General features: G+C 35.1%; 1 protein-coding gene across 1 annotated transcript in view; it reads left to right on the forward strand.

Annotated features, from left to right (window-relative positions):
• Window positions 1-23,244, forward strand: part of DTWD2 (DTW motif tRNA-uridine aminocarboxypropyltransferase 2) — a 95,329-nt gene that overhangs the window by 25,642 nt on the left and 46,443 nt on the right. Inside the window, exons 3-4 of the mRNA XM_024743380.1 lie at window positions 4,754-4,848; window positions 7,608-7,800. Coding sequence (XP_024599148.1) covers window positions 4,754-4,848; window positions 7,608-7,800 — 288 coding nt within the window. The remainder of the gene's footprint in view (window positions 1-4,753; window positions 4,849-7,607; window positions 7,801-23,244) is intronic.

Genomic DNA, 23,244 nt, shown 5'->3' on the forward strand with positions numbered 1-23,244 from the left:
TCTTTGGGAAAAAAATAGTTTCTTTTATATATTATATGATAGTATAGTATCATATGCTTTATAGACAGACAAAAAATGTGTTATTTCATAAAATGGTGTTATTTCATAGAAAGTACATTACTGAATTGTATAATGAAAATTGAATATATAGAAGTTTAGAACTCCAACAATTTTGTATAGAGGAAGAAAAGATTTTGTGAGTAGAGAGCTAAGAAATTATTGCTTTTTAAATTTTGGTCATAGCTTGTATCCTTTGATGTCTTTTCTTGTTAGGGCAGAAATAATGCTCAGCATTTTAGTGTTATAAAATGAATACGTAAAATAAATTTTTTACTTCTTTAAATGAATAGACAAATATGTATGTTTTACATGTGTATATAAAAATAAATATATAAAAATATGTGTATGTGTTGTATAGAAAGACTTTTTAGTTAATAATTTCATATGTTGGTGAGAATTATGCATGTGCTAGTGTGTATGTATGTTAGTAACTCTTGATTAACTGCAGTAATGAAGAGAGGAGCGAAGGAGATCATAGAAAACCAGAAATTATCATCAATACCAGACTAGTTGATGCATGGTACAAAAATGGGTTTACTGTAAACTGAAGTTAAAACTCTTCCAGGCTTTTGAAGGAGGAATAATTTTTTCTTAAATTTCTGAGGTGTATACCACTTTAAGACTTTAACAAAGACATTAAAGTATATTAATCTGTCACTTTCCTTTTCCAAATCATGAAGCAATTATTTTTTATTGCAAATTGTTAAATATTTCATTTGTTGGGCAGCCTTTTTTTTTTTCAGTGTTAACAACATGCTTTTGTCAGGATTGTGACACTTTAATCACTAGCATTATTTTACTGCATTTAAACATACAACACGGTGAAGCTCAAATTTACATAAAATGATAGCTTACTGGCCATAACAGTTGTGGCTAAAACTTGACTTTTGATGTCGAGTGCTGTTTTCATTTTGCCATATACATAGTATGGGGCCTTTTCATTGTTGTATGGTTCCAGACATAAGATGGCTTTTAAAATGTAGGTGTTTTCATAGATTTGTGGCAGTTTTAATGTTTTCATATCTCTTATTTGTTCCTTTTTTTCTTCATTCCTCTCTTGTCCTCCACACCCCCTCCCCCACTTTCTCCTCCTTCTCTCCCTCCTTCCCTTCCTTCCTTCCTTCATAGTTAATTCACAGTTTAGATGATTCATCCATAATTGTGTGTGCTATAAATGTATTTTATGTATGTACAAGTACATACATATTGTTTTTCCTTAAAGTTCCAAGGAACTTTACAATCTTAATCTAAGTCAGTCATACTTGGCTGCCTTGTGCTTAATCTCAGCATACTGTTTTCAATAAAAGAATAGGCCAATTTGATGACTTCCCCTAAAAAATGATTGAAAACCATTTGGATAGGCTCTAGGAGGGGGCTTTGAGAAAAGAAGACTTGATGGAGTGGATGAAATGGAGGTGATATGATGGAGCATTTCAAAGAGTAGGTATATGCATATAGAAAATTACTTAAGGTTAAAAACAAAACAGTTATCTCAAGAATAACAAAAATACAAGAAAGAAATGTGTTAAATTGCTTGGCGTTTTGTGAACTACGTATATGTAGGCATTAATGATGTAATACTGTTTATTGATTTAACTAAAAATATTAGAAGATGTAAGGGTAAGGAGTGTTGTAAGAAAGCTAAATTTTCATTTATTACGAGAGGCTGTAGTTATAGAATGCTGTAGTTAAGAGTAAGGCTCAGGAGTTTAAATCCTTAACAGCTCTGTAAACTCTGTAACCCTGGGCAAGATAATTAACCTCTCTGTGCTTCAGTTTTGTCATTAGTGAAATGGACATAATAAAAAATATACTTCATTACTTGTTTGTGGTGCATAGTAAATGAATAATATATAAAATGCACTTAGAATTATATACGTAAAAGTTAGCTATTATGATAATAAATGGTAGTTTGTAGATAATATCTAAAATTGATAAGAAATAGCAAGACATATATAGAAATATGGACATAACTACTGGAAGAAATAGATAGAAGAGTTAAAGTGATTGCTTCTAGGAAGTAGTATTGGGGAATGTATCTGGGAACATTACAAATCTTTAGGCACCATTTAATTTGACTATTTTACATTTGTTACTTTGACAAAAGTTTGGAAAGTGATTTAATTATGTGTCGAAGTCTCAATAGTGATGGTAAGGAGGGAGGAAAACAGTATGAGATGCTGGAAAATGTCCTGAAACTTCCCTCTCACCTATCTCCTGCTAGTCCCATTCATCATAGGAGCTGCTCCAACTTGTTTTCAGGCTTCCTCAGAGTGCCAGCCTGCTACATGTTCTTTTTAGTTAAAATCGCAGCAAATTCTGACTCTTCTGTTTCATGCATATAGAAAATTACTTAAGGATAAAAACAAAACAGTTATCTCAAGAATAACAAAAATACTTTACAAGAAAGAAACGTGTTAAATTGTTTGGCGTTTTGTGAACTACGTATATGTAGGCATTAATGATGTAATACTGTTTATTGATTTAACTAAAAATATTAGAAGATGTAAGGGTAAGGAGTGTTGTAAGAAAGCTAAATTTTCATTTATTACGAGAGGCTGTAGTTATAGAATGCTGTAGTTAAGAGTAAGGCTCAGGAGTTTAAATCCTTAACAGCTCTGTAAACTCTGTAACCCTGGGCAAGATAATTAACCTCTCTGTGCTTCAGTTTTGTCATTAGTGAAATGGACATAATAAAAAATATACTTCATTACTTGTTTGTGGTGCATAGTAAATGAATAATATATAAAATGCACTTAGAATTATATACGTAAAAGTTAGCTATTATGATAATAAATGGTAGTTTGTAGATAATATCTAAAATTGATAAGAAATAGCAAGACATATATAGAAATATGGACATAACTACTGGAAGAAATAGATAGAAGAGTTAAAGTGATTGCTTCTAGGAAGTAGTATTGGGGAATGTATCTGGGAACATTACAAATCTTTAGGCACCATTTAATTTGACTATTTTACATTTGTTACTTTGACAAAAGTTTGGAAAGTGATTTAATTATGTGTCGAAGTCTCAATAGTGATGGTAAGGAGGGAGGAAAACAGTATGAGATGCTGGAAAATGTCCTGAAACTTCCCTCTCACCTATCTCCTGCTAGTCCCATTCATCATAGGAGCTGCTCCAACTTGTTTTCAGGCTTCCTCAGAGTGCCAGCCTGCTACATGTTCTTTTTAGTTAAAATCGCAGCAAATTCTGACTCTTCTGTTTCCTTTTTGAACTTTATATTAGGTAGATCAGTTTAACCACTCTCAGCATCTGTAAATTTACCTTTTACATGCTATTTTAATCAATACTTCCAAGACCCAGGGGCGAAAGAGGTAAACACAAAAATGTCCCTGAGGGTATATCTATGTGTCTGTTTGTGGTTGTTGAATACTGTTACTACAATACTTTTGGTTTCTGTTTAAACATAAATAATGTAATTATAAATTTATTTTTAATTACTTTTATAAATTCATATATAACTTTATTATTTTGTATATTAATTTACTAAATAACTGATATTCCTAAAGGAAAGTAAGTAATATTTGATATTCCTTTAGTACATTGTCTTTTTTATAGACACAAGTTATTCACTGTGAGGATATGTATATGCAGGATTATATAAACTGGTAAAGCTAACATTGGGCTCTATGTAAGTAAACTGATTAGAGAGGGCCTCTGTCACTTATTTGATCAAGCATGACATTCCGAAATGGGCCAGTGGAGAAGAGCCAGGCAGTGACTGAGCACTATAGACCAAAATAGCCAAGAAAAGTATGAGGCTAAAGCAGAATAGCTAAGCACCTGACTTTACTAAGGATTAAGAATGGAATTCTTGTGGCAACCAGAAAGGTGGTTTTTAGTGTTGGAAGTTAGGACGTTGTAAAAAAACCCACTGATTTATGGTGAACATTATCTATGATGATAGTTAATGCAATTTACAGAAATGGTCACCAGCTTTTTTCACACTAAAGTTATAATTTTTTTCTCTTTCCATACCATAATCCATAAATCCAGCCCACACTCAAGTAGGAGGGAGAGATTAAACTCCACCTCCTGGAGAGGGGAGAGTTTATGTTTATTACTTGGAATTCTTCTATGAGGAAGATTTGTCGCTTCTCTCCCATTTATTTATTCAATCATTTATTTATATTAGTCTAGACTCTGTATTTATTTTATACTTTGGGTTATAATCCAAATACTGTTATTTTGTTGCTCAAGTTGTTCCATTGGGTGCTCTTTAAGATTGGCTTCTGTGTCCCTTTGATATGCCCTATTGTTTTTTTTTTGAGCACTTCCTTGCTTTTGGGGCATAAATATCTAGGCAGTTATCTTCAAGTTGACATACTACAAAATGTAATTACTAGTGAAATAAAAAGTTTGTCAGAATAAATGAATTCAATTTAGTTAAACACAAATTTACATTTTTCATAATCTTTATTATTTAGAATAATGTTATCCTTTTTGATCAGTAAACATGTAAATACACCCAAATAGAATAAAAATATACACTTATATTATATTTAATACTGATAAGTCAGAGAAATTGTACCTCTTTTTATTAAACTGTGGCCTGTAGTAAAAGACTTGTGAAAATTATACATAATGCTGTGAATCAGATGTTCATCAAAAAGTTTTAAAAGCGTGTTTATCTAATTAGAATCTACATTTTAATTAATTTTTTAATTACAGGAAAACAAGGTGTTGCGGACAGTTCCTCTGCTAGTAGCATGTCTCCCCCAAGATAAGTGTAAAGTCAAGATTGGTCGTCGCTTCAGTGAGGAAAGGTAAATTAATTTTTAGGGCAATTTAAATGAATTCTATTTTTACTTTAAAAATGGTTTCCTTCAAGTTACCTATTAGACCTAGAACATGGTACATTGGAAATGGTTAAAAAATTTAATTTCTGCCTTCTCTCTCAAAATAATACAAGATAAGCAAAACATAAAAACAGAACAAAATGGAATAAACAAATTATAGTATTATCTAAATTCCATGGTATATATGTTGAGCCTAAAAGGCATGTATATTTCCTGTTTATTTCATTTTGTTAAGATATTTTATTTCAGGATGTTAGTGTACTTGTATTAGATTTAGTTAATGTTTTTCTTTCTTTTTCTTTTACAATTATATATGATATACATTTATATAAACATATATTCATTTCTAGCCCATGAAGGCTTTCCTAAGGTACAGTGACTAGAACTATATTTAGTGTTCCAGTTATAGGCACATCCATATTTTTAAAAAAATGATAGAATGCCTTCTCTTGTTGTGTTTAAAATATTTTTTTTTGATGAGGCCCAGTATGTGCAGCAGTTTGTTAGTTGATATCTTCACAGACAGTTCTGTAATATTCTTGGATCTTATTTTACACTGTATTACAGAACCCATTATTATAAATATATATAATATACTGTATGTATATTGAAATTTTTCTACAAGTTGTTTCTTACCTTTGAAGCATATTTGTTGCTTTTCTACCTATTCAGAGCCTTCACAAATTACTTTGATCCTATCTACACAGTTAAATATATTTTTAGATTTCTTTTTCAGTTCACTTATGAAAATGCTAAGTAAGACTAGTGGCATCACCAAGCCCAAGGAATTGACCAAACTTTTTCCTTCCTTTATTATTTTAGCTTTATATTATGAAAACATCATGTTAGAACCTTATAAAATCATTTTTTTCCTTGCTCTGAAACTATTGGTTAGGCATTCTTTTCTCATATAGATTTTTCTTTTGCACAGTTTGCATTGCCTTGTCCTCCAGAGGTGAGCTTTGCTCTGGGCTTGGTGCTGCTGTTGCAGATTCTGCCGTTTTGTTGGGAGTGGAAGCACCATCCAGAGCCCTTCACATGGGGAGCAACCAGATAATTTACACTGTGACACTTCTTTCACACAGAGGCTCTTTATAATGATAGTTTCTCTATAATTCTTGGATAGATGTGGGTATATAATCTGCCAGCTTGGATCTTGGTTATTTTATTGCAAAAATGGTGAGCATCTATGGTGGTAGAAGTGGCAGCTATCTGGGTCATCCCTGACATTTGGCTATCTAACCCTTCCACAGATGTGTGTGGGGATGAGAAACTTGATATTTTTCTAAATAGCCTATCCCATTTTGAGCCTATGATATTAAGCTCAGTATTAATTTTTTTTAAATTTTTATTTATTTATTTATTTTTTTGCGGTACTCGGGCCTCTCACTGCTGTGGCCTCTCCCGTTGTGGAGCACAGGCTCCGGACGTGCAGGCTCAGTGGCCATGGCTCACGGGCCTAGCTGCTCCACGGCATGTGGGATCTTCCCCGACTGGGGCACGAACCCGTGTCCCCTGCATTGGCAGGCGGACTCTCAACCACTGCGCCACCAGGGAAGCCCTAAGCTCAGTATTTTTGATGGTACCAAATATAGTGCTTACTCAGTAAATTATTATTCACGTATGGATTTTAAACTAAAGCTGATTAAGATTATTGATTTAATATTAATCTGGTAATTGAATGATTGATTTATTTTTATAAATTTATTTTATTTATTTATTTATTTTTGGCTGCATTGGGTCTTTGTTGCTGCGTGCGGGCTTTCTCTAGTTGTGGCGAGTGGGGGCTACTCTTTGTTGAGGTGCGCAGGCTTCTCACTGCAGTGGCTTCTCTTGTTGTGGAGCATAGGCTCTAGGCGTGAGGGCTTCAGTAGTTGTGGCACGTGGGCTCAGTAGTTGTGGCTCGCGGGCTCTAGAGCGCAGGCTCAGTAGTTGTGGCACATGGGCTTAGTTCTCCACAGCATGTGGGATCTTCCCTGACCAGGGCTCGAACCCATGTCCCCTGCAGTGGCAGGTGGATTCTTAACCACTGCACCACCAGGGAAGTCCTGAATGATTGATTTAGTTTTTTGTTAGAGTATGTGATGTAACCATGGGGGAATGATTAAGAGACTTATTACTTTTAGTATCCTTTGTAAATGGAATTTAAAAATACTTACTTTCAGTTTTTTGCCACTAGTATATAAGAAAACAGTTGGCCTTTGTATATTAACCCTGTATACTATGACTTTCTAAATTTATTTGTTAGTTGTAGAAATTGTTTTGTAGATTCCCTAGAACTTTCAATGTAAGTAGGATTATTTGCAGATAGGGTCATTTATATTTCTTCCTTTCTGATGTTTATGCCTTTTATTTCTTTTTCTTGCCTTATTGTAGTAACTGGGACCTTCAGTACAATGTGTATTATGAGTGGCAAAAGCCCCTATCTTTACCTTGATACCAATCTAAAAGGACGTTGTTAGAGCTGATATTGGCTGTATATTTTTGTAGATGCTACTTATTATTATAGTTTGAAGATTATACCATTTATTGTCTTTAATTGACTTTTAACTTGTCTCCTTCCCCCTCAAGTTTGTTTTGTTGCTTGCAGACAGAGGCTGTGTCATTCTTTATTATATCTCTAGTGACAAAATGCTTTGACATGTATTTTTGAATGAAGTTCAATAAGAATAATAAAACTCCACCCCCCCACCAGGCTAATAAAGACTTTTATTTTAAACTTTTAGAGATCCTGAACTTTCAACTGTTTGTCGGAAGTCTGATACATTAATATTATATCCAGGGGCTGAAGCTGCTAATTTGGAAGAATTTATATTAGATTCTCCTATTTATCCTTCCACAATCATCATCATCGATGGTACATGGAGCCAGGCTAAGGACATTTTCTACAAGAATTCCTTGTTCCGACTGCCTAAACAGGTAAACTAGTATTTTAACATAGAGTAAATACAAATGTATAGTTATACATGTATATGTTTTCTGTGAGAGGACACACATATGCGTTTATATATGAATTTGATGGTGTTTAGATATGCGAATGTATGTACAGAGGTATGTATATGCTTGTGTGTATGTTTTATATGTAAGCAGAAAATTTCAAATTTGTCCTTCTTTGTCAGTTCCTACCATCAGATTTCACCATAGTTTAGGCATTTAGCTGTATTAAAAGTTTCTCAGACATTTAATCAGAGCAGTGTAAGGATTATTTATTTCTATGTGTATTAATGTTTTTGTTAAGAAGTGTTATGTTTAAATATTTTTGGAATACTAAATTACTTTGTTCTTATTAGGCATGACTTGAGTTTTTATGAAATATTTTTTTTTGTCATTCATGATTATAATCATATGGTTTATCCTTCAATTTGTTGATGTAATTGATGATGATACATTTCCTAATGTGGGACTGTTTTGTATTATTAGAATGAACTCTACTGGGTCATATTGTACTACCTTGCTATATTACAGAAGCTTATATTTTATTTAATGGCTTTAAATTATAATTTATATATCTTATGTACTTTTATTATAATATTTGGGTACTAAGATAATGGTAACTTCACCAAATAAATAGGAGAGATTTTAATATTTTTCTGTGGCTTGGAATAGTTTAAATAATAGTTAACCTAACTTCATTTAGGTGAACTTGAGGTGCTGCCATTTTGTTGTATATGTACAAGACGGTGGGCTGGGAAGCCTTTGTCACGAACCTATAGTACCTATTTCAACTTCTCCCAAATGATTCCGTCCCTGAATTTGTTTTCCTTGGGGGAGGGGGGATGGATTGTACCATGAATAAGAAGTATTAATTTTTTTAAAGACAAATTGACTTTGAAGATATAAAAAGTTCACTGCAAGAAATAAAAATTGTGAATGAAGAAAAAAAAAATAGTTTTGCTCCTTAAAAATTACATGGAGCTCTATGGTGAAGCCACCTGATACTGGTCTCTTTAAAATGGTAACTTTAAAACCCTTCTTTCAAACTCTTTCATGAAAATTATTCAAGCTTTCTACTTCTATTTGCTTCATTTTTTAATAGTTTATCTTTTCTAGGGAATTATTCCTTTCCCTTGGGTTAACAGGTTATTTGCCATATACCTATATATTCTTAAGTACTTATTTTAATTTCTTCTGGATGTTTCCCTTTTTTTTTTCTAATCATACACACACACACACACACACACACACACACACTTTTTTCCCCCATGAACAGACTCAAGAGGGATTTCCTTGTTTATTGAGCTTTTAGAAGTATTAGCCTTTAGATTGCTTTAATGGCTATTAAACTTTATTCTTACTTCATCAATTTGAACTTTTAGCTTGATCAATTTATTTTACCTTTTTCAGCTAAATTATTTTTTCTGATTGTAAGATTTGTGCTATAAGTACTATGTTTCTTTATTAAGATTAGTGAGTTTTTTCTTTAATAATAAAGGGAAAGAAGACTGTAATGTTTCTTCTTAGTATAATTGTCATTGTATCCTATAGTTTTGGATTGATGTGTTTTTGTATCTATACCATTGATATAATTTGTAATTTGTTTTGATTTCTTTCTACCCATGGATTATCAGAGTTCTTAATTCTCAAGTGTTATAACATTTTTGTAGCTATTTTTATTTTTATGTCTTATTTTGTTGGATCATGATAAAATAACATTGCCAACAATATTGTGAATAATTTTATGAGTTTTATCAGGGTAAGTACATGGCAAATTTTTGTGCATGTTCTATGAATATAAAAAATTTACCTTCTCTATTTAGCAATGAAAGTGTTTACATTTTTTTAGTTTGTTATTGTGGTTTTACTTTATGCTATTATTTTTGGCATGCCCAGGCTATTTTATATTGAAAAAGGTATATGGAAAGCTTCTATTTGTGTGTTTTTAATGAAGTTATTCCTACATTTTCTTCTTTTTAAATTTATTTTATTTATGTTTGGCTGTGTTGGGTCTTCGTTGCTGCACACGGGCTTTCTCTAATTGCGGTGAGCGGGGGGTACTCTTTGTTGCAGTGTGCAGGCTTCTCATTGCAGTGGCTTCTCTTGTTGCAGAGTGCGGACTCTAGGCATAGGGGCTTCAGTAGTTGTGGCAAGCAGGCTCAGTAGTTGTGGCTCGTGGGCTGTAGAGCGCAAGCTCAGTAGTTGTGGTCCCCGGACTTAGTTGCTCCACGGCATGTGGGATCTTCCCGGACCAGGGCTTGAACCCATGTCCCCTGCATTGGCAAGCAGATTCTTAACTACTGCACCACCAGGGAAGCCCCTTTTTTTCCTACATTTTCAATAGTTTTTGTGTTATGTATTTTTTTTAACATTTTATTAGAGTATAATTGCTTTACAGTGCTGTGTTAGTTTCTGCTTTATAGCAAAGTGAACCAGCTATACATATACATATTTTCCCATATCTCCTACCTCTTGTGTCTCCCTCCCATCCTCCCTATCCCACCCGTCTAGGTGGTCACAAAGCACCGAGCTGATCTCCCTGTACTATGTGGTTGCTTCCCACTAGCTATTTTACATTTGGTAGTGTATATATGTCCATGCCACTCTCTCACTTTGTCCCAGCTTACCCTTCCCACTCGCCGTGTTCTCAAGTCCATTCGCTACATCTGCATCCTTATTCCTGTCCTGCCTCTAGGTTCTTCAGAACCCTTTTTTTGTTTTTTTAGATTCCATATATATGTGATTCCATATATATATGATAGCATATGGTATTTATTTTTCTCTTTCTGACTTACTTCACTCTGTATGACAGTCTCTAGGTCCATCCACCTTGCTACAAACAACTCAATTTCATTTATTTTCATGGTGGAGTAATATTCTATTGTATATATATGCCACATCATCTTCTTTTTTTTTTTTTGCGGTATGTGGGCCCTTCACTGTTGTGGCCTCTCCCGTTGCGGACCACAGGCTCCAGATGCGCAGGCTCAGCGGCCATGGCTCACGGGCCCAGCCGCTCCGCGGCATGTGGGATCTTCCCGGACCGGGGCACGAACCTGTGTCCCCTGCATCAGCAGGCGGACTCTCAACCACTGCGCCACCAGGGAAGCCCCGCCACATCTTCTTTATCGATTCTTCTGTCGGTGGACACTTAGGCTGATTCCATGTCCTGGCTATTGAAAATAGAGTTGCAATGAACATTGTGATACATGACTCTTTTTGAATTATGGTCTTCTCAGGGTATATGCCCAGTAGTGGGATTGCTGGGTCATTTGGTAGTTCTATTTTTAGTTTTTTAAGGAACCTCCATACTGTTCTCCATAGTGGCAGTATTGCTTTACATTCCCACCAACAGTGCAAGAGGGTTCCCTTTTCTCCACACCTTCTCCAGCATTTATTGTTTGTAGAATTTTTGATGATGGCCATTCTGACTGGTGTGAGGTGATACCTCATTGTAGTTTTGATTTGCATTTCTCTAATGATTAGTGATGTTGAGCATCCTTTCATGTGTTTGTTGGCAATCTGTATATCTTCTTTGGAGAAATGTCTGTTTAGGTCTTCGGCCCATGTTTGGATTGGGTTGTTTGTTTTTTTGCTGTTGAGCTGCATGAACTGCTTGTAAATTTTCGAGATTAATCCTTTGTCAGTTGCTTCATTTGCAAATATTTTCTCCCATTCTGAGGGTTGTCTTTTCATCTTATTTATGTTTTCCTTTGCTGTGCAAAAGCTTTTAAGGTTCATTAGGTCCCATTTGTTTGTTTTTGTTTTTATTTCCATTTTTCTGGGAAGTGTTTGAAAAAGGGTCTTGCTGTGATAATTGTCATAGAGTGTACTGCCTATGTTTTCCTCTAAGAGTTTTATAGTGTCTGGCCTTACATTTAGGTCTTTAATCCATTTGGAGTTGATTTTTGTGTATGGTGTTAGGGAGTGTTCTAATTTCATTCTTTTACATGTAGCTGGCCAGTTTTGCCAGCACCATTTATTGAAGAGGCTGTATATTCTCCGTTGTATATTCGTGTCTCCTTTATCAAAGATAAGGTGACCATTTGTATGTGGGTTTATCTCTGGGCTTTCTATCCTGTTCCACTGGTCTGTGTTTCTGTTTTTGTGCCAGTACCATACTGTCTTGATTACTGTAGCTTTGTAGTATAGTCTGAAGTCAGGGAGCCTGATTCCTCCAGCTCCTTTTTTCTTTCTCAAGATTGCTTTGGGTACTCAGGGTCTTTTGTGTTTCCACACAAATTGTGAAACTTTTTGTTCTAGTTCTGTAAAAATACCATTGGTAGTTTGATAGGCATTACATTGAATCTGTAGATTGCTTTGGGTAGTAAAGTCATTTTCATAATGTTGGTTCTTCCAATCCGAAAGCATGGTATATCTCTCCATCTGTTTGTATCCTCTTTAATTTCTTTCATCATTGTCTTATAGTTTTCTGCATACAGGTCTTTTGTCTCCTTAAGGTAGGTTTATTCCTAGGTATTTTATTCTTTTTGTTGCAGTGGTAAATGGGAGTGTTTCCTTAATTTTTTTTTTCAGATTTTTCATCATTAGTGTATAGGAATGCCAGAGATTTCTGTGCATTAATTTTGTATCCTGCTACTTTACCAAATTCATTGATTAGCTGTAGTAGTTTTCTGGTAGAATCTTTAGGATTCTGTATGTATAGTATCATGTCATCTGCAAACAGTGACAGTTTTATTTCTTCTTTTCCAATTTGGATTCCTTTTATTTCTTTTTCTTCTCTGATTGCTGTGGCTAAAACTTCCAAAACTATGTTGAATGATAGTGGTGAGAGTGGACAGCCTTTTCTTGTTCCTGATCTTAGAGGAAATGGTTTCAGTTTTTTACCACTGAGAATGATGTTGGCTGTGGGTTTGTCATACGTGGCCTTTATTATGTTAAGGGAAGTTCCCTCTATCCCTATTTTGTGGAGGGTTTTTTCATAAATGGGTGTTGAATTTTGTCAAAAAGTTTTTCTGCATCTACTGAGACGATCATATGATTTTTCTCCTTCAATTTGTTAATATGGTTTATCACATTGATTCATTTGCATAAATTGAAGAATCCTTACATTCCTGGGATAAACCCCATTTGATAATAGTGTATGATCCTTTTACTGTGCTGTTGGATTCTGTTTACTAGTATTTTGTTGAGGATTTTTGCATCTGTATTTATGAATGATATTGGTGTGTAATTTCCTTTTTTGGTGATATCTTTGTCTGATTTTGGTATCAGGGTGATGGTGACCTAATAGAATGAGTTTGGGAGTGTTCCTTCCTCTGCAATGTTTTGGAAGAGTTTGAGAAGGATGGGTGTTAGCTCTTCTCTAAATGTTTCATAGAATTCACCTGTGAAGCCATCTGGTCCTGGGCTTTTGTTTGTTGGAAGATTGTTAATCACAATTTCAATTTCATTTCTTGTGAATGGGCTGTTCATATTTTCTATTTCTTCCTGGTTCAGTCTTTGGGAGATTGTACCTTTCTAAGAATTTGTCCATTTCTTCAGGTTGTCCATTTTATTGGCATAGAGTTGCTTGTAGTAGTCTGTTATGATGCTTTGTATTTCTGTGGTGTCCATTGTAACTTCTCCATTTTCATTTCTGATTTTATTGATTTGAGTCATCTCCCTCTTTTTCTTGATGAGTCTGGCTAAAGATTTATCAATTTTGTTTATCATCTGAAATAACCAGCTTTTAGTTTTACAGATCTTTGCTCTTGATTTCTTTGTTTCTATTTCATTTATTACTGCTCTGATCTTTATGATACTTTCTATTGATTTTGGGTTTTGTTTGTTCTTTTTCTCTAGTTCCTTTGGGTGTAAGGTTAGGTTGTTTATTTGAGATTTTTTTTTGTTTCTGGAGGTAGGATTGTATTACTATAAACTTCCCTCTTAGAACTGCTTTTGCTGCATCCCATAGGTTTTGGATCATTGTGTTTTCGTTGTCATTTGTCTCTAGTTATTTTTTGGTTTCATCTTTGATTTCTTCAGTGATCTCTTAGTTATTTAGTAACATATTGTTTAGCCTCCACGTGTTTGTATTTTTTACGTTTTTTTCCCTGTAATTGATTTCTAATCTTATAGCGCTGTGGTTGGAAAAGGTGCTTGTTATGATTTCAGTTTTCTTTAATTTACTGAGGCTTGATTTGTGACCCAAGATGTGATTTATCGTGGAGAATGTTCCCTGTGCACTTGAGAAGAAAGTGTAATCTGTTGTTTTTGGATGTAGTGTCCTATAAATATCAAGTAAATCTATCTGGTCTATTGTGTCATTTTTAAAACTTGTGTTTCCTTATTAATTTTCTGTCTGGATGATCTGTCCATTGCTGTAAGTGAGGTGTTAAAGTCCCCCACTTTTATTGTGTTACTGTTGATTTCCTCTTTTATAGCTGTTAGCTATTTGCCTTATGTGTTGAGGTTCTCCTGTGTTGGGTGCATATATGTTTAGAATTGTTATATCTTCTTGGATTGATCCCTTGATCATTATGTAGTGTCCTTCCATGTCTCTTGTAACATTCTTTAAGGTCTTACTCCAGCTTTCTTTCGATTTCCATTTGCATGGAATATCTATTTCCATCCGTTCATTTTCAGTCTGTATGTGTCCCTAGGTCTGAAGTGGGTCTCTTGTAGACAGCATATATCCGGGTCTTGTTTTTGTATCCATTCAGCGAGCCTGTGTCTTTTGGTTTCAGCATTTAATCCATTCACATTTAAGGTAATTTTCAATATGTATGTTCCTATTACCATTTTCTTAATTGTTTTGTTTTTGTAGGTCTTTTTCTTCTCTTGTGTTTCCCACTTAGAGAAGTTCCTTTAGCATTTGTTGTAGTACTGGTTTGGTGGTGGTGAATTCTCTTAGCTTTTGCTTGTCTGTGAAGCTTTTGATTTCTCTGTTGAATCTGAATGAGATCCTTGCTGGATAGAGTAATCTTGGTTGCAGTTTCTTGCCTTTCATCACTTTAAACATATCATGACACTCCTTTTTGGCTTATAGAATTTCTGCTGAGAAATCGGCTGTTAACCTTATGTGAGTTCCCATGTATGTTATTTGTCATTTTTTCCTTGTTGCTTTTAATAATTTTTCTTTGTGTTTAATTGTTTTCAGTTTGATTACTATGTGTCTCGGCGTGTGTCTCCTTGGGTTTATCCTACCTGAGACTCTGCACTTCCTGGACTTGGGTGGCTATTTCCTTTCCATGTTAGTGAAATTTTCAGCTATTATCTCTTCAAATATTTTCTTGGGCCCTTTCTCTCTTCTCCTTCTGGGACCCCTATGATGTGAATGTTGGTGCGTTTAATGTTGTTCCAAAGGTCTCTTAGGCTGTCTTCATTTCTTTTCATTCTTTTTTCTTTATTCTGTTCTGCAGCAGTGAATTCCACTCTTCTGTCTTCCAGGACACTTACCTGTTTTTCTGCCACAGTTATTCTGCTATTGATTCCTTCTAGTGTATTTTTCATTTCGGTTATTGTATTGTTCATCTGTGTTTGTTTGTTCTTTACTTCTTCTAGGTGTTTGTTAAACATTTCTTGCATCTTCTCCATCTTTGCCTCCATTCTTTTTCTGAGGTACTGGATCATCTTCACTATCATTATTCTGAATTCTTTTTCTGGAAAGTTTCCTATCTCCACTCTATTTAATTGTTTTTCTGGGGTTTTATCTCATTCCTTTGTCTGGTACATAGTCCTCTGCCTTTTCTTTTTGTCTATCTTTCTGTGAATGTGGTTTTTGTTCCACAGGCTGCAGGATTGTAGGTCTTCTTGCTTTTGCTTTGTGCCCTCTCTTTCAGGATTTAAAATGTACATACCTTTCAACCCCAAATTCACTTTTAGGAATCTAAAAATCTTTACAAGTTCAATATAGGAATGACATCCTAAATATTCAGTACAAGGAATGGTTAAATGGATTATCATACTTACGTACTGTACTGATATAGAAAAGCATCCACGATATTACGTCAAGTACAAAAAAAAGTAAGGTCCAGAATATAAGTGTGGCACCATTTTTTAGACACATTTGTGTAGGAATAAAATATTCTTGTTTATTTTTTATTTGGCCTACATTAAGGTTTTTATCTGTGTTTAGAAAAATTCCTTAGAGATAATGAGATATATAAAGAGGCAGTGAACCAAAGACATACCTAAATCACTTCTGAATTTGGAAGTCATGGCACGTGAGGGCCAAAAGAGAAGAAAACAGGGGAGAACAGAAGAAGTGGACTTGCAGCGAAAGTGAGAGAGAGAGAGAGAGAGGGAGGAAAGGAGGGAAGGGGTGGTTGGTGGGTGAGAGAGAGTGAGAGAGAGAGAGAGACAAAGAGAGAGGGAGGGAGGGAGGGAGAAAGAGAGAGAGAATATGGCAAAAGAGAAGACCTGGGAGTGTGTGGAGAAAGAACAGTGTTTTCAAGATTCAATTTTAAATAGTTCACCTTGTTACAACCTTCCCCCTGCCCCACAACTTCATGTACCCAGACATTCTTTAGAGTTTCTTTTATACACAGAAGAATACTTTGTGTGAGTGAAGTGTGTATGTGAATGCTTTGTGTGTGTGAATGCTTTGTGTGAACTACCCCAGATAAATTTTAGGAGAGGGGCAACATTCCACGTCTGAATAGACAGGAAGCTGAGAAAAGAGAATGTCTATGGGAGATAAGTGTATAGCAGAATAGGGAGGTACAAACTTTCAGCTGTAGAATAAATGAGTCACAGGTATGAAATATATGGTGTGGGGAATACAGTTAATAACTGTGTAATATCTTTGCATGGTGACATATTGTAACTAGACTTACGGTGATCATTTTGAAATGTATAGAAAAATATCACTATGTTGTGAAACAAGAACTAACATAGTGTTGTAGGTCAATTATACTTCAAAACCAAACAGACATGCAAACTCAGAAAAAGAGATCAGACTGTGGTTACCAGAGGTGAAGGGGTGGGGGGAGGGGGAATGGGAGGAAGGTGGTCAAAAGGTACAAACTTTCAGTTATAAGATATAAGTACTAGGGAGATAATGTATAACATGATGAGTATAGCTAACACTGCTGTATGATATACAGGAAAGTTGTTAAGAGAGTAAGTCAGTCCTAAGAGTTCTCACCACAAGGGGAAAATTCTTTTACTTTTTTCTTTTCTCCTTTTCTTTTTATTGTATGTATAGAAGAAGATGGATGCTAGCTGAACCTATTGTGGTAATTGTTTCACAATATATGTAGATCAAATCATCATATTGTGTACGTTAAACTTATACAGTGATGTATGTCAATTATTTCTCAATAAAGCTGATCATTTACCTTCTGATCCTTTACTGATCAGGAATTCATTGTTTTTACCCAGTATCAACTGACCTTTACATTATTACTTTTCAAATGATGTAATGTGTATCCTTCAGAATAAATTTTTATCAAGGTCAACTTTTAGGAGACTTCAAATGTACCAGTATAAAAGACTAAGATTAAAAATCAGTTTTCAAATAGTAATTTTACTTTGAGTTTATTTGCCATGATGCATATTTTAAAAGAATATCATTTAGTGCATTTTGTTTTACACAGATTCCTTTTAACTACTTTTAATTTAGTGTTTTCACAGGAACAGAAGATATGACATTTTAGGCCAGTCTGGTCAGTGGTTTGTACAGCCTAATACATTGTTTTTGATAGTAAAGTGTGGCTGTTGTTCCAGTTGTCTATTTTTACATGTGCAGAAAGCAATTAACACAGCAGATTTGAGACTGCTATCCTTAGAAACATTCTTTTTTTTTTTTTGGGGTACACGGGCCTCTCACTGTTGTGGCCCTTCCCGCCGCGGATCACAGGCTCCGGACGTGCAGGCTTGGCGGTCATGGCTCACGGGCCCAGCTGCTCCGCGGCACGCGGGATCCTCCTGGACTGGGGCACAAACCCGCGTCCCCTGCGTCGGCAGGCGGACTCCCAACCGCTGCGCCACCAGGGAAGCCCCTTAGAAACATTCTTGCAAGAATGGCCTTTGGCATCTGAGAATGTGAATGGTAAACAGTTTGCTGCACAGATATAAACTTTCCCTAAAGGATGAGTGGCTCACTGTTGTACAGACAATGTGGTGTATAATGAATACTTGCTTTTCTGTAGGAGTCTGAAATTTTGGTGCGTGCCAGGCAGAGGGTGTCTATGTAACTAATCTCCAGTGAAGACCTTGGGCCCTGTGTCTCTAATGAGCTTCTCTGGTAGGCAGCACTTAACACAGGTTGTCACAGTTTAATGCTGGAGGATTTAAGTGCATCCTCTTCAACCTCACTGGGAGAGGACTCTTGGAAGCTTGAGCCTGATTTCATTTGGACATGTGTCTTTTCCCTTTGGTAATTTTGCTTTGTGTTCTTTTGCTGTAATAAGTCTTAGTCATACGTTGAACTAGATGCTGAGTTCTGTGAGTCCTAGTGAATCACTAGACCTGTGAGTAGTCTTGGGAACCCATGACAAACTGCATAACAAAATTCTGCAAAACGTAGTATCTTAAAACAGCCATATTATTGTATCTCATGATTTTGTTGGTCAAGAATTCAGTTTGACTTGTTGACAGAGGTCACTTGGTGATGTTCATCTAATAGTTGGTTTGGTCTGGTGGGTCCAAGAGCTTTCTCCATGAATCTGGCACTTTGGCAGCGATGGATGGAAGGCTGTGCTCAGCTGGGACTGTTGACTGGACTGCCTACATATGGCCTCTCCTGTATTACAGCCCTAAAATGCCAATTAAGAATCAGACTATCCTGAATAGACTGATCATTTATTTATTTTATACTGCTGAAATAATAGCTTATATTATTATTTTTAGCTGGAATAATTGGAGTTCTGAATTCCCTGTATTACCACATATTTTGTCATGTGTGGTTATTAATTCCTTTTGTTTTCCCCAAACTACCTTCCCTTTGAGTGTTACGGGATATCTTTTTGTTCTGCTGAATAATTCTGTGTTCATGTTATCTGTACTCTTTGTGATTTTATTAACATGTAACATCTTCTTTTGGCTTTCATATTTCTAAGAAGAGAATGTTTTTATTATATCCTCTTCAGAGAGTGACTATTCTAGTTATTTTTATCTTAACCATTTCCAGGTTCATTTTTTCATTTGAAAATGAAAAATCTGACCTATATGCAATATGATAGGCTGAGATGCACCATATATATATTTTTTTCCTCCAGAAGAACCATGGAGGCATGAATTCCCTTTGCAGAAAATATTATTACTTTTTATGGCTAGAGATTATTCTTACTTAAGTGGAAAATTTTCAAACCTGTGATTAGAAGTACTTATTTTTTACTCACTGGTTTGTAGTTCCTTGAGAGCCCTTGGAGCCTTTTTTTAAATGAATAACATGAAAAATTCTTGAAATCTTTCAGCGGCTTTTACAAATTTTGGCTCATAGTTTGATAACTTCACATTTGAGTTCCTTCAGGACTCCTGAGTGAATGTTATTCAATCCTAATTTATTTGTATTCAACAATCATGTTTATTTTTTGGTATTAACAATAAATGACATCTCTGGATAATATTGCATGTTAGAAAATTTTAACATGCATTATATAATTTCATTCTTTAAGCAAATTGTTAGATGGTTTGAGTAAGTATTTTTTAAAAATTGAATCATAATGTTTTATAGTAGCAGTTAATTTGGCATTCTGTATATGCCATGGATTGTAATAGTTCATATTTGTGAATATTATGTGGATCTCATTTTAAGAAGTTGTCTCTTTTCATAGCTTACTCCAATTATTTACAATACTATTTTTTTCTGTTTTTGAGATTCAAATAAAAACGATCTCTAAATTAGAATGATAGACTTAGAAGGAAGCTCAAAACTCTGGGTACTAGGGACACAAGAGGTTTTGCATTATCCTCCTTGTACTTATTTTGAAATTTTTCTACATTGAGCAGGAAATTTCAAAGAGGAAAATAAAAATTGCTTGAAATCCTACTACCCATAAATAATCATAGTTAGCATTTTGGTCATTTCCTTTCTTCTCCATCTTCCTGTGGATTTGAATAGTATTGTTAATTATCCCACTTCATAGATGAGAAACCTGAGGCTTAGAGTGATTTTTTAAGTTTGAAAATAGAAGAACTAGAGAATGGAGATCTTATGACTCCAAATCCCACTGCTCATGGGCATCTGTTCAGTTTTAGGGGCACCACACTACCGTCCTGAGTCCCGGTGTTTAGATGATTGTTGTTGTTAATGTTGATCAAGGCAGGCAGGATATTATGCAGTCCACTTGCATCAGGGCTGTTCTGAGATTGATATTTGAATACCTGAGGTGAACCCGGGACACTCATGATCACAGTGAGTCTCCCCTCTGCTTTAGTGCACTTAGAGTGCTCAGTTAGGTGATTGAATTTCAGCCTTGGTTTCTGACTTATCCTTCCATTTCCCCCAGTGGGACTGAACTCTGCCTTAAATCCCCACCTCCCTAGTTCTTGCTCCTAGAAACTGGACCACAGAAGCTCCACCCACTGACTGGAATGTTGTTCCAAAGATAGGATCATGGTGGTACCATCCACCTGACTCTTCCGACCTTGTCTCACTCACAAGTTAGAGTGCTTTTGGCTATTTGACCACCATTTCAGTGTCACTAAAGATATGGATGTTTGCACTGTTGGTCACTCTCTTTGGGGGGGCAGCCCTACAGTGTGGACTCACTCATATCTACTTTCTTACTTTTTCTCACCAGCATATATATATTGAAGTTGAAATAGTAGAGACTTCCAGGTTTTTTCCATCAGGGTACACTACTTCCTTAGGATAATCCTAAACTATTAATTAGATATTGAATCTCTGCACTTACCATGTTTTCGTATATATATCTATCTTCTGAACTATTCCCAGTAAAATGAACTTGAGAATTTAGAATCCCTTTAAAGTAATAATTTTCAATCTAAAGTTTACAGGAGTGGTTAAAGACTGAGGTATATACATTTGTGAGTCATTTCCACTTAGGTGGCAAGTGAAACCAGGTTATGGATATTATCTAGAATGAGAATATGGAGTTAAAAACAAGTATTTAAGATTGGACCTTGAGGAACTTGAGTATTTAATAACCAGGAGAGAAGGTTGAAACCACAAAGGAGACAAGGAATGTGTAGCCAGATGGGTAGAAAGAAAACTAAAGGAATGTGGTGTCTTGAGAACAAAGGAAGAAGAGTGTTAGCAAAGTTGAATGCTCCTGAGAGATCAGTTAAGATGAGTACTGAGAAGTATCCATTAGTTTTAGTGACATGACGGTTATTGTTTATTTTAGTCAGAGTGTTACAGTGGAGTGATAGGATGGAAACCAGGCAGTCAGGCTTAAGTGGCAGGTAGAGGTGAAGAAATGGATCCAGTTGGTATAGAAAACTATCTTAAGTAGTTTGGTAAGAAGAGAAGTGAGGTAGAAACAAGGGAATTGTGAAGTTGGTGGAAGATGTTTTCATTTATTATATGTTTCAAGTAGGGGAGACTTAAGTATAATTAAAAAACAGTGGGAAGGATTTAGTTGAGAGGGAGAGGTCAAGTGTATCACAGAAAGAAAGGATGTTTGATAGTATATTATGTTTCTGAGGAAGCAAAAAGGCTGCATAAAGCTGCTTTGAATGATCTTTTACAAGTCTTTTTGTGTTGCATGCTTTTATTTCTCTTCAGTAAATACCTAGGAGTGGAATTCCTGTGTCTTTTGTTTAACTTTATAAGGAATGGCCAGTTATCCAAAGTGGTTATACCATTTTACTTCCTCATCAGCATTGTACGAGAGTTTCAGTTGTTCCACATTCTTGCCAACACTTGTTAGTGTTTTCAATTTTAGCTAATCTAAGGGCAGAGTAGTGGTATCTCATTGTGGTTTTGATTTGCATTTTCCTGGTGATTAATGATGTTGAGCATCTTTGCATGTTTTTAGTTGATCATCATATTTTTTATTTAGTGAAGTGTCCTTTCCTATTTTGGGGGGATTGATTGCTTTATTATTGAATTACAGGAGTTTTAAATATATTCTGCAGAATAGTTCTTTCTCAGACATATGTGTAGCAGATATTTTGTTCTGATCTATGTTTTGCCTTTGCATTTCTTAATGTTGATTTTGAAGAGCAGAAGCTTTTAATTTCAATCAAGTCCAGTTTATCAGTTTTTTTTTAAAATGGTTTGTATATTTTATATCCTAAGAAATATTTGTCTACCCACAGGTTACAAAGATTTTCTCCTACTTTTTCTTTTAGAAGTCATATATTTTTATTTGAGTGATACATTTTTAGCTGATATTTTTGATTTAAGTTAATTTTTTGTGTGTGGTGTGAAGAAAGTAAAATTTCATTAAAAAGATATGGCTATGTAGTTGTTCCAGTACCTTTTGTGGGTAAGATTTGTCATTCCTCTAATGAATTACTGTGATTCATTTGTTGAAAATACCTTGACCATCTATGGTTCTGTTTCTGTTCCACTTATGTATGTGTTTATCTTTAATGTCAATACCATTCTGCCTTGATTATTGTAGCTTTGTGGTAAGTCTTAAAATCACATAATGTAAGCCAACCAACTCTATTCTTTTCCTTTTTTAAATTTTTTTTTGTGAAAATTGTTTCGGATTTCCTTTGCATTTCTGTATACCTTTTAGCATCTGTTTTTTATTTTCCAATATAAAATAAGTGGGAGTGGGATTGTATTGAATCCCAAGTGAGGATGGGTAGAAAAAGTGAAATGACCTTTTCCAATCAGATTTACATTTTAGAAAGGTCACTCTTCTGACAGAGTGCAGGAGTGCATTAAAAGAGAGTAGGATTGGTGACAGAACGACTTATAGTCCAGGTGCTAGATGGTGAAGACTAGAAGAAAGACATTAGTGCAAGTACATACTTTTGAAACCTCTGTCAGTTTTCTTTTGCTGCCCTAACAAATTACCATGAATTTAGTGGCTTACAACAACACAAATTTATTATTTTATAGTTCTGAAGATCAGAAGTCTGGTACAGTTCCTGGACTAAAATCAAGGTGTTGATCTACTATGTTTTTTTCTCCTGTGTTGCTTTCTGGAGGACCTTGGGGAAAATCTGTTTCCTGCTCCTTTGGGTTGTTGGAAGGATTCCATTCCTGTGCTTATATGTCTGAGATCCCTGATTTTTTGATGGCTGTTGGCCAAACACTGTTCCTAGCTTCTGGAGGCTGTCCACCTTCCTTGGTTAGTGGTACTCATCATCCATGTTCAAATCCAGCAATAGCAGGTTGAGATCCTCTCATGCATCCTTTTTTTCTTCTTCTTCTTCTTCTTTTTTTCCCTTCAGTCCTATCTCTCTGACCAGCTGGGAAAGGTTCTCTGATTTTAGAGGCTCATGTGATTAGATTGGACCCACCCATATAATTCAAGAGAGTCTTCCTATATCAAGATCTGTAATTTAGTTACATCTACAAAAATGAAAACTGTATAAAAACTATACTCAGAAGTC

Source organism: Neophocaena asiaeorientalis, unplaced genomic scaffold (assembly GCF_003031525.2).
Source record: "Neophocaena asiaeorientalis asiaeorientalis breed wild unplaced genomic scaffold, Neophocaena_asiaeorientalis_V1.1 scaffold26, whole genome shotgun sequence".
Taxonomy (NCBI): domain Eukaryota; kingdom Metazoa; phylum Chordata; class Mammalia; order Artiodactyla; family Phocoenidae; genus Neophocaena; species Neophocaena asiaeorientalis.